The 15702-nt window shown below is 37.3% G+C and overlaps 1 protein-coding gene across 1 annotated transcript in view; it reads right to left on the bottom strand.

Annotated features, from left to right (window-relative positions):
• LOC120420348 (zinc finger protein 835-like) overlaps positions 1-15702 on the bottom strand; it is a 32917-nt gene that overhangs the window by 5604 nt on the left and 11611 nt on the right. Inside the window, 1 exon segment of the mRNA XM_039583343.1 lies at positions 8741-9113. Coding sequence (XP_039439277.1) covers positions 8741-9113 — 373 coding nt within the window.

Below are 15702 nucleotides of genomic sequence, written 5' to 3'. Positions count from 1 at the left end.
AGAACAACCTAATCCGGAAAAAATGGTCATCGCTACTTTCAAATGTGTCTTATAGGAAATTTTCTCAGGTTTCCAATGCTTCTAAGAACGAAATGTTTCATCGAAAAATTTCTGAGATATCTTTATTCTAAGTTTTTTGATTTAAAATCCTCCATCACTTATTGAAAACTTTTAAATAACAGTTTAGGAAACTTGTCAATGGATGTGGTTTATGTGTCATTTACTCATCAAAATTTTCAAAATAAGACAAGAAACTACTTTGAATAAGGTGGCAAAGCGCTAAACATTTTAAAAATGAAGTTTTTACCGAGTTTTTGAATATGCGGGATTTATTCAGAAATTAAAATTAGAAAACCGTATTATGTATTACATGTACATATATTTATTTCATGTTTTACTGTTAAAAATGCATTTGAAAGTAGATATATAATTCGTGTGCTTCAACCGAGAATGTTGAAAACACCTTCACCTATTTGAACAAAACTCAAGATATTTGTAAAACGTATTTTTAAACAGATGAGACTTCTATAACATTGCTGATCAAGTAGATGATTTCATACAAAAAAAAAACAAATATGATATATATTTCAAAAAATCTAATTACCATTAACAATCTCAAACCTGCAAAAATATCGGTTGTATCAGCTAACTCCAAGCTAAATCAGAGCAGATGGCTGAAATTAGTACACAAAAATCATGTAATAATCTATTAATTCTTGTAAACATATATTTTAATACGGATTTCTGATTTTGATTTCTGAATAAATCCCGCATATTCAAAAAACGGTTAACACTTAATTTTTAAAATGTTTAGCGATTTGCAACCTTATACAAAGTAAATTCTTGTCTTATTTTGCACACTTTGATGAGTAAATGACACATCAAACACATCATTTGACAAGTTTCCTAAACTGTTATTAAAAAGTTTACAATAAATAATGGAGCATTTTAAATCAAAAAACTTTAAATAAAGATATCTCAGAAATTTCTCGATGAAACATTTCGCTCTTAGAAGCATTGGAAAGCTGAGAAAATTTCCTATAGGACACATTTGAAAGTAGCGATGACTATTTTTTCTCCTTAAAATTGCCCAGAAAACACGCCGTGTATAACAAAGAGAAACACTTAAAAGTAACTTTTTTGCAATTCCGTCGCGAAACTACTTTCTTTTCCTGTCATTCTTGAACGACGAAATAGCCTACTTTTCTGTACCAAAAATAACAGAATCGAATAGCAACACTTTTCAAAATAAATGCTGAAAAGTTCTACTTTTCAGCACTCAAATGGGTGCTGAAAAGTTGAACTTTTCAGCACTTGTTTCGAAAAGTAACACTTTTCAACCTGAAAATTTGACATAAAATTTCACTCAGTGTGTGTTTTTTGGAATTGCAAAAAATGTTGTATGGAACTCGATGCAAAACTTGATTTTTTCAGCACTCTTCGTATTTATCCAACTCGGTGAACCTCGTTGGATAAATGTACGACTCGTGCTGAAAAAATCCTCTTTTTGCAACTTGTTGCATAAACTACTATTTTGCAATTCCGCTGTAAAACTGTCAACTTTTCCTGTCCTTCTGGAGAAACGAAACGGCCTACTTTTCCCTACCAAAAATAACAGAAAGGAAAATTAATACCTTTCAATACCAGTGCTGAAAAGTTCTACTTTTCAGCACTGAAATGGGTGCTGAAAAGTTGTACTTTTCAACACTATTATCGAAAAGTAACATTTTTAAATATTTTTTTTTGTTTTGAACGGTGAATTTACTAAACGCATGAATGTTTGACATAAAATTCCATTCAAGAAGCGTTTTTTCGGAATTGCAAAAAATGTTGTAAACAACTCGTTGCAAAACTTGATTTCGGTTGTAAAAAAATCTTCTTTTTGCAACTTGTTGCATAAACTACTATTTCAAAATTAAGTCTTGTTTCATAAAAAGCGATAAGTCGTGATTGTTACAACCAAACTCGTTATGTTTATTTGCAAAACATTGTTAAACTTTGAAAAACTGTCACAATTTTAGTATTATTTCCGATGAAAAATAAGTTTTTACCAAATTTTAAGTACGTTATCAAATCGGGCGTCCAATTTTCTTGTCTTCTATCTATATATATAAAAAATTTCGACGGTTTTGTTCGAACGCGAATAAGTTCAATACGGAGCGTCGTATCGAGGTGCTTTTTGTTGCGTTGGTTTTGTAAAAGTCCAAGGAAGGTTCTTACGCCAAAAATGACAACTTTGGCCACTCCGGAACCGATTCCGGAAAATCTGCAGATTGTTTGGGACAGTTACGTTAAATAAAATTTTGATCACAGGAGGCTGAATAAGCAAACAAGCTGAAAATGTCAAGAAAAGAAAACAACAAGACGAAGTTTGTCGGGTAAGGCTTGTTTAACATAAAAGTCCCTTTGACACCAAATTTCCATCTAATCACAATTTCAGGATTCAAATTTTTGAAAAAAATGTCTTTTTTCGCATGTTCAGAAATGAAAGATATAAAAAAACGGACCTTGGATTCGTGATCAGGGATAAAAGTTACCCCTTAGGACAAAGTTTCACGCACTTCGAAGAGGAGTCGGGGTAACTTTTCCCGATTTCGTGTGATTTTGCGGAGAATTAATTATTCAAACATTTCCGGGAAATTGATTTGAGATCCAAAACAGTAGAAATCCTTAGATTTCTGTTGTCTAGAAATTTGCGAAATAGCTGCCAAAGTAATTATGCGCCCGTTTCAAATGTTGCTCCAGAAGTGATTACATAAAAATCGAACATTTTCTTTCTCCTTTCGATTCCTTTCCCAGGTGTAAATTTCTTTTTTAATTCGCAACACAAAAGCTGCAACGCAAAAAGGTGGCTTCCCACCACCTCCGCACAGAAAAAAAGTGCAGCAGGAAAGATTTGTAATTAAAATGTTCTTTTCTTCAGCTCCATCCACCCGCGTAATGGGCCATGGAAAATCTTTTTTTTTTCCTCATTTTCTCACTCTCCGTTTGCTCGACGTAACTTTCTCGTTTAATTTTCATCTTTTATCCTGCGCCCACCGACTTCAAAACTTCAGGCAAAAGGAAGCCCCTCGCGAAGGTTCAACATAAATACAAATTTCCCGCTAAATTGAAAGATAATGAAAGCAAAACACCCCACCGGGTCCGGGGAGGAAAAAGTTTTTCGCCGCAAAATCCTAAGTAAAGAATTTTTTTTCGTTCCTTGTTGTTTACCGAGTTCCAAAAAATGAGCTCTGCTTATTTGCACAGTTGTACTACACGCCCAAATCCTGAAAAGCGTACCAAATTTCAAATGCACCGTCGGACCACCCCGCCGAAGAAAAGGGGTTATGATCCGGCGGCGGAACTATTGAAATTTTCCGCGCGGTCGCGGCCAAGAAATAACAATAATCGCGGGCACAATTCCGCAAGGTTAAACATTTATTCAACATTAGGTACGGTTTGGGGCGGAAAATGCGCGTCCGCGGAAAGAGTTGGAACTCGCTAGGTTTGTCGCTGGGAGGGGCATTAAATATGAACGAAGAATTTTGCACGGGGAAATAAATGAATGAATGATTGAGTGGGGAGTTCAGCGGTGGTTGAAGGGTAAAAATAATAGAAACGATAATTAAATATTACTTGGTTGGGTTGACGGTGGGTCTCGTGGCGCAGGGGTAGCGGCTTCGGCTGCCGATCCCGATGATGCTATGAGACGCGGGTTCGATTCCCGCCTTATCCACTGAGCTTCTATCGGATGGTGAAGTAAAACGTCGGTCCCGGTTTCTCCTGTCTCGTCAGAGGCGCTGGAGCAGAAATCCCACGTTAGAGGAAGGCCATGCCCCGGGGGGCGTAGTGCCAATAGTTTCGTTTTGGTTGGGTTGACGCAAGTGGGGGTTTGAACAGAAGCTTCCGTTGAATAAATCGTAGCAGCATGATTTCGCAAATAAATAATACAATTTTTGGAGCGAAAAATAGTAGTTTATGCAACAAGTACCAAAAAGATGATTCAAGTACAGTAACAAGTTCAGTCTTATTTGTGTTTTATCAGAAAAAATTCTTATGCAGGATATTTTAATTTGGATTTGAAAAATCCTTTCAACTGAGATCAATTCATAAGTCTCTAAAGGGAGGGTGCATATGTGTATGTTTAGATTGAGTTGGCTTGTTGAAGCTATAGCCATCATAGATCTATCTATAGATCTATGATTTATTGCAACGAGTTGAATACAATTTTTTTTTGCATTTCCGGGAAACCCCTTTGATTTTGATTTTTTCGGTGAAACTATTGTATCTCCGCTTGAATGTTATGTTGACGGCGAGATTAGATTAGTAGTAAAGTTTAACTTTTTAGCACTCAATTAATGACAGAAAAAGTAAAAAGTTTCACAATAAAACTGCAAAAATAGTTTTCGAAAGCTGTATTTCAAGGCCAATAATGAAAATGTGATAAGAATTTGCATACTCATTTTGTTCAGGGAAATAATTATCTTGTGTTATGATTTTCTGACCAATATCTTTTCCTTAAGAAACAATTTTCAATCAGTTATGATTTATAACAGAATTTTGAATTTGAAGTTGTTTCATAAACAAAGTGTATTTTATTTTAGGAAATTTTAACTCATCCCTCATGGACAATGTTCATACAAAAATTACTTTTTTGTATGGAGCGTGGACTGTCGCCAATCCTCCCGCCCTAAAGGGTCCATATAGTTTAAGACATGAAAATTTCAATGTATTTGGGTATGGTTCTAGTCGGGGTCGACTTACGGCCACAGAAACTGAATTGAACTTCTTCTTCTTTCAAAATTTTAGTTAAGATGTTTCTGATGCCAATTACAATTACATCCATTTTGGTCAAGTCAGTAATAGTTGATATTTATCGCCCTGAATCATAACTGGAAACTAGAAAACATTCTATCGGTAAAAAACAGTATTAAGGGACCATTCATAAACCACGTGGACATTTTTTTTGGCAATCTTAACTCCCCGCACCCCTCGAGGACAATTGTCCATATCGTCGCCGTCGTGCTAACTTGTCGTACGTGCATTTTGGGCCAAAATAAGTTAAGAACGCCATTTTGTGCATCTCACAATGCCACATCTTTTGACCTTCACAGATCCCCAAAATTCGATTTCAATCCTTAGATATTCAATGAATGCCAAAAAGCTCCGAAAATTTTTGCCATTTTCCATATGAAAGCAGTTTCAATCTTGTCGTGCTATCTTGTCACTCTCTGAAAATTGATGTAAGTGCGGCAAATAGCCAAAGGGATTTCAGGTCAGGATGCGTTTGACGCACGTACAAGCTAGACTACCGTAAACATTTTCAATTATAACTCGGGACTCCTGCACAGAATGATTAGCCAAACAAAACGTGTTTGTTATTGTTTACATTGCGTGCTCTCGTTTTTGTTTATTCAAGGTCAAACATTAAAACGCGTTTTTCTCGGAACGTCGAAATGGCGGGTGCGACAAGATAGCACGACGACGTCGATGTAAAAAAGATTAATTGTATGGTATATGGACAATTGCCTACATTTCGCCAATATTCAGGCCTGGAATGGGTAAAAAATTGCAACTAACTCGACAAATTAAGTCTATTAACCCGTTTTTTATGGTCTATTCATTTATAAGGCCAGGTAAGTAAAAATCCGATCAAAGACTCAAAAAGCTTTTTTTAACCAAATTTAACCTATACAATATTGTCTAGTTTTCGGATTTATGTTGGTTAAGTATAATGTTCGTAAAATTTGCTCCAGTTAAACCGTGAGGTCACAAGGAACACCAAAAAATATTATTGGTGTGCATTGGAATATAGATATATTTGAAAGCTTGGTCATGTTTTTGAATGAAACTTGAGTACCTTGAAACATTGTAAGTTCGAAAAGTTATCACAGTGTAACAAAAATAGTAGTTTATACAACAAGTCGCAAAAAGAAAATTTGCATAAATACGACGAGTGCTGAAAAAATCAAGTTTTGCAACGAGTTGCTTACAACATTATTTGCCATTTCGAAAAACGCTTCTAGAATGGAATTTCATGTCAAACATGTATTTATTAAATTCACAGTTCAAAACAAAAAAAAATGAATGAAAAGTGTTACTTTTCGATACTAGTGTTGAAAAGTTCAACATTTCAGCACCCAAAAGTTTTACTTTTCAGCACTGGTATTGAAATGTGTTAATTTTCCATTCTGTTATTTTTGGTAGGGAAAAGTAGGCCGTGTCGCGTCTCCAGAAGGACCGGAAAAGTTGACACAGTTTCACAGCGGAATTGCAAAATAGTAGTTTATGCAACAAGTTGCAAAAAGAGGATTTTTTCAGCACGAGTCTTACATTTATCCAACGAGGTTCACCGAGTTGGATAAATACGAAGAGTGCTGAAAAAATCAAGTTTTGCAACGAGTTCCATACAACATTTTTTGCAATTCCAAAAAACACACACTGAGTGAAATTTTATGTCAAATTTTCATGTATTTTGTCAATAAATCGTTTAAATCAAAAAAATGTTGAAAAGTGTTACTTTTCAAAACAAGTGCTGAAAAGTTCAACTTTTCAGCACCCATTTGAGTGCTGAAAAGTAGAACTTTTCAGCATTTATTTTGAAAAGTGTTGCTATTCGATTCTGTTATTTCTGGTACAGAAAAGTAGGCTATTTCGTCGTTCAAGAATGACAGGAAAAGTAAATAGTTTCACGACGGAATTGCAAAAATATATTTTTGGCAATTCCGTCGTGAAACTTCTGACATTCTTGAACGACGAAGCGGCCTATTTTCTGTACCAAAAATATCAAAATTAAATAGTAATCCTTTTCAAAACAAATGCTGAAAAGTTTTACTTTTCCATTTGTACTATAATTCTGTTTAAAGGGTGTTTTACGGAAGTGCAAAAAACGGTGTATGTAACTCGTTGCAAAACATGATTATTTCATCACTCGTATTTGTTCAACTCGGTGAATTTCGTTGGATACATGTACGACTCGTGCTGAAAAAATCCTCTTTTTGCAACTTGTTTCATAAACTACTATTGCAACTCGCTGGCACAACTCGATTTTTTCAGCACGGGTCGTACATTTATCAAACGAGGTTTTATAAAGTATTATAAATACTAGTTTTTGCAATTTGTTGCCTAAAACACTATTTTATGTTTTTGATTAAAGGCGCTTAAACACTGCTCAATATTAGAAATATTTTTTTTAACGTAGCTCAACATTGTTACCAATACAGTCCAGACTCAAATATCCGAAGGTTTTTATTGGACTTCGAGTAATCAAATAATGAACAAAAAAATAATAGTCGTATTTTTATTTTTCACTTTTACCATCAAATTCGTGTTCAGCAACACCATTTTACTCAAAATTCGAATAGTTGATATCTTATTAAAATATAAAATACATTTTACCAATATTTAATCTCCGCCATTTTGGCTGCCATCTTGGAATTTAAAAATCTAATTCACTTTAGCGTGGTTTAGGGGTCATCCTTAAGCTCGGTAATAAAAAAGACAACAAATATTGTTAGTTTTCGTGATTCGATTATCCGAAGTGAAATTTTTCCAAGGTCTTCGGATAGGTAAGCGAGTCTGAACTGTAGTAGCAAATTTGGACATGGGATTGGTTTCATCGAGAAAAACGATGTCACTAACTGCTTTCTAAGAGACAAAAGAACCTCGGACTGTGTATTAATTTATTGCCCTGATTTTTAGCATAATTAGTTGATTTAACGTTGAATAAGTTTTTTGAGTTTTCGTATTCGAAAACAAAATATATATTTTTCAAACAAAAGCATTGTTTCTTGTAGCTGTTGTCTGAAGTTGTCTGAATTTCATATTTCCTAATTAAATTTTTAAAATCAATGGTTCACTCAGTCATTCTCACTAGCCTTTTGTTCTTCAACTATTCCAATCAACTGCACTCCTTTCTCTTACCTCCTCAAACCACATTCTACGTTCCCTCTTTTGTCCTACACCGTCCATTGTGTTCTAAGAAACTTTTCCAAGACAAGTTTGAGGGGCGAAATAGCCATTGGTCATTCCACACAACTGCACAGAACTCATTGTTTTAGTTGCGGGGGCAAGTTCCTTCTACTTCATCGAAGGACCACACCGGCAAAACTTCTTCTTCTTCTACTTCATCTTGGACTGTGAGTGTTTGCGAGTGAGTGTGTGCTTTCAATCAAAGTTTTGTTTGCTTCTTTTACAAGGGGATTGAGAAACGGTGGGATGAAAATTTAATGTGTTTGAAGAAAACTTTTGGTTTCGAAATCGATTTTCCATTGTTTGCCGTAATGCCAACAACTTTGTCCGGATATTGATTCCGCAATGTGTCGCAATGTTGAGTAATACCAAAATTGCGTGATTTGAGCATGTGTGCGTGAATCTTTAATTCGCTGGTGTGTCCTGGAGCAACTACAACTGTTGCAGTTTGTATGGGGAAGGACCTCGTACCACCACACACAACACCGGTGAGCGCTCATTTCCCATTCAGAAGTTAATCCTTTGGAATCGGTTGCAAAGCAAATAATTACTTCCCCGTACTCCGGGCGTTTCACGGGGAACGTCGGGCATTAATGGTATTTATCAAGTTCAAATCGTTTGTAAGTAATTTCCTAATCCTTCGGAACCCCATGAAAAGAAGGATCTACCAAGGACACGAATGGTTGAGGTTATGTTTGCCAAGGGTTTTTGTGTAGATATAGTGGCGAAACTATACAACTGCCATTCGGAAAACTGCGTGAATTCACCAACCAACGCAACAACTTACATGCATTTGTGGGTCTTCAGGGACGTCGTTGTCGGCGCAGAGCACGTTGAAAGTGGCGGCGACGGCGGCTGCTGGAGGATGATGGCGTCCAGCGGGAACAGTGCCGAGGTCAGGCCAAGTTCCTCCGACGATGATGATGTGGTGGACGACAGGAACGATGTTTGGCCATCGTCGTCGTCGTCGTCCTGGTTAGCGGTGGGACTGGATGGCGATTGTTGGAACAGTGTGCTGAACAGGGATTCTCCGCCGTCCGCCGCTATGATGGACTGGATGCTGTAGTCCAGGGCGTGCTCGTCCAGCTCCAGGTTGAAGCTGGGTGTGGGAGGGAAAAAAGAGTCGTTTGTAATGGAGGCAAATTTTGGAGCATAAATGGTTGGGGAATGAGGAGAAAAAGGTCGTGCGTAATGTGAGTCACAATGGGCTTGGCAGGATAATGTAGAAGCTTTTGGGATGATGCTTAAAGTGCGATGATAAAAATTGTTCAATGTAGTATGACAAAGTATCTTCCAGGTTAAAGTGTTTTACAAAACTTGGCTGTGAACACTGAAATAAAAAAAGACCAAATTCCTTTATTCTAGAAATTTGGCCTCTTTTTCTTAGTTAGTAATTGGGTTTTTTTGTCTGCCTGTGTAGATCAATCGGACCGTGCACTGGACTCAAAATCCAGAGTTCGCCCGTTCGAATCCCGAGGCGGACGCAAAAAATTCTAAGAGTAAATATAGGTTTTCGGTGCCCTCTCCCCGTGCCATACCTTCACACTTAGGAGACCCGGGAGGCGGAGTCTTGTCGATTTGGTGTCTTCGGAAAAATTGTAGGTTATGTTTAGGACTATAAAATCTTGTGAAATGTTCTGCTTTCTCGAACAAAAAAAATCGCAAATTTGTCTGCGAAAGGACTAAAAAAATTGTGTCTTTCATTATTTATCTGTCTTTATTGCAAACGCTTCCGCCTCGTAAGTGGGTGGTAGATCGGGGTTCAAATCCCGGCTCGGACCAACATAACTGGTGTTAACATTAAGTTAATTAATAATTGTTTGATTTGTAAATGCCGGCCCCGATACCCTTCACGGGTGTTCCCCTCAGGAACTGGGAAAGATTTTTTGTTTTTTTATTAAAATGTGTTACCGTTGCGGCTATATGCTCTACTTTGCCCCTTAATCAGTCATGGGCAACTAGGAGGATTTTGCAAGCTTTACATTAAAATTAGGGTATCACAGATTAGAGAGTTTGTGTAGTCTTAAAATTAAATATTGTCAAGTAAATAAAAGTAAAATAAATATCACAAACAATATAAAATCAGAGCACAGCTAGGGATCATAACCATAAAACACACTGTTATTGCAAACCGCAGGAACAAAGTTTGTTAACACACTGTACAAACCTACATTGCGGGATTGCTACCAGAAAAGTACGAAGTAGTACTGTAAGGCGAGGACTAGAGGAAAAAGGGAATAAAGGGGCTAACAAGAAGCGAGAGAGTACTCTACTGAAGGTCAGCATCGACTTGGAAGACCTTTTCCACTTGACCTTCCCAGCAAGCAACATCGAGCTGAAGAACAAGAAGTGATCGTCAAGACTTAGCAAGTTTGTCATTGTACATGTAGTAAGTGGAAAATTAGAGGAGTTGCACAGGCAAATATCGGCGAATCAGGTATAACTCGAGTGAAATCGATAGTGAAGCTCTAAAAGCTGCCCCAGTAGTACTCTAACCCCCCCCCCCTCCTTCCCCCTGTGTTCTCGCCGGAAGGACCCAAGGTTTCCGCTCAAGAACCAGATCGCGGCGACCGCGAACGATCGCCACCAGCACGCCGAAGTGACGGACTCGATGCCGAAGGCTATCCAGCGAATGTCCATCCAAGAACCACCTGAAGACCCGGCACGTGACCACGTGGTCCCGGTCTAACCCACACACAAGATGTCGGCCTGCAAGGCCGGAGATACCAGCGCAGCCCCCCCACCTCCTGGTGCGTGGCGTGGGCGTACCTGCAAAGAGCATGCCAGAAGTTCCAGAACCAGGTTCCGGACGCGGTCGAGGGCGATCGTGGACCTCCGGAGCAAGCCAGCCACGAGAGTGTCATCGGAGGTGACCAACAGCAGCAGATGTAGCAGCCAACCTGCCCCGCACAACACACACACATACACAGCGTGAGTCCAAGAAATACAGTGCTTAATTTAACTAAAATAGTACCTTGATTCCTTGAGCTTCGAGCCGACCCTTGAAAGAAAGAGCTCTTGCTTGACTAGCCCCGCCAGCGCGAAAAGAGGCCCTGAGCCCACCCCAGTCCGGCCGTGGCTCTAAGACCAACCGGCTGGGGCGTTGTCAGGGTCCTTCAGACCCAAGCATGGGGAAAGCCCTTAGTAACAAATGAAGTCATAATATTTCCTACAATATTTTTTGAGTTGCTTAGTAAGGACTTTGTGAAAAAATAGATATTACCTTTTTGGTAATTGAAAAGTGAATTTTTACAAAAAGTTCTTCAAAGTAAAGCTCAGCAAGGGCAAAAACTATTTGAACTGGAATTTGGAAACTGATTCTTTAAAAAAATGGATATTGCGGCAAAAAAAAGATCGATATTTTTTTTAAATGTAGAATATAAATAACTCTTAGACAATTTCAGTCCAACCTTAGTTTTTTTTCACAGAAAAGGTTTTTGGACTTCTTTGGTCACATGGAAGGTACTCACCAAAGTTTCAGGCAAATAAAAAAAAAATGAAAATAATTAAATTAAAGAAACATGACTGTTTTTGTAGAATATTTTATATTAACACATTCAAAAATTAGTTCAAATTGTTCTGTGTTTCATTGAAAATCCATGCTAGGGGTCCTATCAGTAATGTTCTGTATTTAGTGATCCAAGAATTCGTCATTTCTCATTGGCAACATGTCAAACTTTAATCAATGAAATTATTTTTTTGCGAATTGCTCTTTAAAGTACTACCATCTATTAGGAAATTTCTTACTGAACAATTTGATGTTTGAGTTATTAGTTGCTGTCACTACAGTGCTAAGATTTAGCCATTTTAGTAAAATAAAAATGACGTTTTTTTAATTTCTTTTGAAAACTTCATTTTATCATTTACACCACACCACGTCATGTTTATGTTTTAAAATCTCTTGCATGGTTTTTATCACAGCAATTGACATGCAAATCAATTTATTTTCGTTTATTTGACTATGTGACGTAAGCGTCATTCAGAAAAAAAAAAAACATTTTAATTCAACTAAGTTAATCGAGATAATTTTTTTTAATTTTGCCGAAAATTTTAAATTTAAAAGAATAGCATGAATTTTGAAAAATAATATTTTACAGTCGATTATCCATAGTTTCAAATCATGAACAATACATTTTTTTTCCTATTTAAAATAAAACATCAAATTGAGCAGTTCTGTACCAAATCGGAAAAGGATTTTATTTGTATTTTTTGATTTGGCTCAAACTTTGCGGGGGCCTTCCCTAAGACCAAAGAAGCTATTTTGCGTCATTGGTTCACCCATACAAGTCTCCATACAATTTTGGCAGCTGTCCATACAAAAATGGTACGTAAATATTCGAAAATCTGTAACTTTTGAGTGAATTTTCTGATCAATTCCGCAAAGTTGTAGGTATTGTTTAGGACTACACGGACTACTATAGGTACACGGAAAAAAAAGTTTGCCGATTTTTTAATTAACTTTTTTTTACAAAACCTCAATTATAAATAAATATTTTTTTTAAATGTATATTTTTCGATGTTCGAGATTTTTTGATATGTTTTAGGGGACAAAATCCCGCATCTTTTAAGCCATAGAGAAGTACGGTCAAAAAATTTGCCGGCAAGCTATGTTTTTTGATTTTTTTTTTTGGAAAAATCGAAATTTTATGCAAAAAAAATTGACCTAACTTTTTTTCATGTAAAATTGAATTTGCAATCTAAAAGTACTTAACAGATTTTTTGATAAAGAGCCCCGTTTTCATGATATAGCCCCGGAAAGTTTGATTTCAGCGAAATATTTGCAGTTTTTTGATTTTTTTAAATAGTGACCATAAGTGACCATTTCTGAAAATATTGTTTTGAAAAGTTCAGAAAATTTGCAATTTTTTAATCACATTAGAGTAGTTCAAGGGTCATACCAAAGCTCAACAATTAAAAAAAAGAGAACTATTTTGTTATAATACGATTATCCGAAGATTTAATTACCTGAATGATTTTTTTCCAAAGGCCTTCGGATAATCGAGTCTGGAATGTATCATAGATAGGGGACCTTCTATAAACCCCGTAGACATTTGGACATTTGGAGATTTGGAAAATCGCCACAATCCCTTCCCCCCCTTAAGGTGTCCATGTGGTTTATGAATGGTCCCTATTGGGTTTTACTAAATTTTTGAATAAATACGATTGTGTGTACGCAATACGGCTAATTTATAATATTTATATATTATATATTATATATCTTCGTAATTTTGCTTACGTCACCTAGTAAAATAATTGAAAATCATAATTCAAAAAAATCATAAAACAAAATTGTTCAGCAAGAAATTTCCTAAAAGCTGGCATCAATTTTTACGACAAAATTCTCTCTATAGGGGAATTTTCAATGAATAGCAAATCGCGAGTTCTAAACATTTTATTTTATTTTTTGTTGTTTAAAAACAATCAAAAATCTAGGTTTCCGCAACATAGCGTTTTTTGGACACCGTACTGTTATTGCTTTTAATTAAGAACAAAAAAAAAAGATTTCAAAAAACCGTTATACAATTGCTAAAAAATGGGAAAAAGGTCAATCAAAAATCAAACCATCCACATTAACGACCCCCGGGTCTTTTGTGGTCTCTATTGCAAGTTTCTGCTCGAACCTAGGTGTCCGAAGGCTTGAATGGGGAGAGCACCCAAACCTCTTTTACTCCAAGGAACCTTCCACCCCAGTGTTTGAACTGACGACCTTTGGATTGCGAGTCCAACCGCCGCCAGCGATTCCACCGGAGTAGGCTTGGTTTGGTAAGTTGTTTGTACTTATGGCATGGAGACGACTCCTATACTTGGAATGACTTAACGGCCTAACAACCAAGGCCGGGACCGACATTTTACTTCCTCATCCGATGGAAGGTTGCAGCAGATGGGAATCGAACCCAGAAACATCCGCTTACAAAGCGGACAGCGTAACCATTCGGCCACGCAATGCCACGCACTGGGAAAAAGGTAGGGAGTTTGAATTAAAAAAGGGCAGAAGTTTTTTTTTTGGTGCAAAATATGCAATTCATAATTTAATTTAGATAGTTGATTTTAGAACAACAAAATATTAAACAGCATGTAGGACTTTTTACTTTTTTTTGTAATATTTGTGCTCCTAAATAATTTCAAAAGCTGAATTTCTAATTGATCCTTAAAATTCATCCACCCGAATAATCTCACATCTGCCACCTCTCGATTTCACCTTTCCTCCCAAAAAAAAAGTGTCCTTTCACCCATGTGCACAGCATTTCGCAGTTTACCTTTTCTCCACACACACACACACACACACACTTCCTCATCCTCCTCATCGTCCTTTCTAATCCAAACAGAAATCACACACTTCACTTAATTGATACAACACGCGGAAATCAAAATAAACAATAATCTACTTACATGTCAATATCCCAGTCCATCATCGTCATTTTGGCGTCCCTCACTCGTACCAGCCTCTAAGCCCTAAGGAAAGGACAAATCACCGCGGCAATGACACTCCTCCCGGTCCCGGTCCAAACCAAGAAAGGACTTCCGCACTGTAAATACACTCAGTCTCTCTCTCTCTTTCTCTCCCCTTAACGAAGTGGATTCCGTGGTTTCTTGTTACCCCTGATGGTTGCGACCCCTTAACGACAAATATCACTTTGATGTTGTTATTATTGTTGCTAATTCGACGTCGTCTCTTCCGGGACGCCGGACTTGGGGTCTTTTTTTCCTCCGTTGACAAAGCAATAATCAATTAAACTTTGCTAATGGTTTCACCTCACTTGAAGGACTTTTTTTTGGGATCGATTTGGTTCATTTGGTTTTCCGCTTTTTTTTTTGGTCGAAGATGATTAGTTTTTTTGGGTTTCTGCAATAAGTCCTTTTGTTAGAAAAGGACTTGCACAATTGTTATGGACTTGGAGTTTCAAGATGCAGCTTAAGATTAGTTGATTTGATTCACTTGGTTTTTCCTCTGTTGGCAGATGATTGTTTTTTAAGTCTTATCCTCTTCTTGACATTTAGAAAGGACTTGCACTTTTATGACGAAAACTAGTAAAATAATTTCGATTTACTCCGGTTTAATCAACTCGACTCAAAGATAATCGTTTTCCCCTATCAAGACAGAAAGTCCCGTTTGGTAATTTGAAAAGGACTTGCACGGACGTGAAGTCTCGAAAATGGATATAACTTCGAAACAAAACAACCCAATATCCTCTCTAGGACTAGACCACGACCGTACCGAGCGACGGCACAACGAGAAATGCCAGCCAGCAAACCCGGTTGCGTGGTTCGTCCTTTGCCGGATCAGACACACGGAGAAAGGACCTCCGGCGTGGTGGGTTGGAGAATTAGACGAGATTCGTCGGAGAGAAAGAGAGGAAGCGAGAGAGAAAGAGTGCAAGTGGGGTGAAAATAAACAAGTTTTAATGCGTTGATGCTTTTGTATGTTTTTTTTTCCTGGGCTTGCTGATGTTTTAGCGAGGAGTTGGGCTCCGGATAAATCTCCTGTGCTTTTCGGTTTAGTGATAAGGACGCGCGCATGATACGGTCGTTGGAGTCGGAATTGAGAGTTCTAGTGGAGGTTATACCGAAAACAGTGCGCTCAGATTAAATAAGAACGGTTTATTTGATGTATTTAAAGCTAAATTCTAATTTATAATTTTAAGGCCAATGCAAATATTTTTCAATGGTTTTGTCCCGCGGCTCTGGACGAGGTCAAGGGGGGGAATGGGGGGGGGGGGGGGCAGCAAAAAGCAAAAAAAAAAACCAAAT

The sequence above is a fragment of the Culex pipiens genome, chromosome 2, assembly GCF_016801865.2.
Source record: "Culex pipiens pallens isolate TS chromosome 2, TS_CPP_V2, whole genome shotgun sequence".
Classification (NCBI taxonomy): domain Eukaryota; kingdom Metazoa; phylum Arthropoda; class Insecta; order Diptera; family Culicidae; genus Culex; species Culex pipiens.
This window is presented reverse-complemented; position numbering and strand designations above follow the sequence as displayed.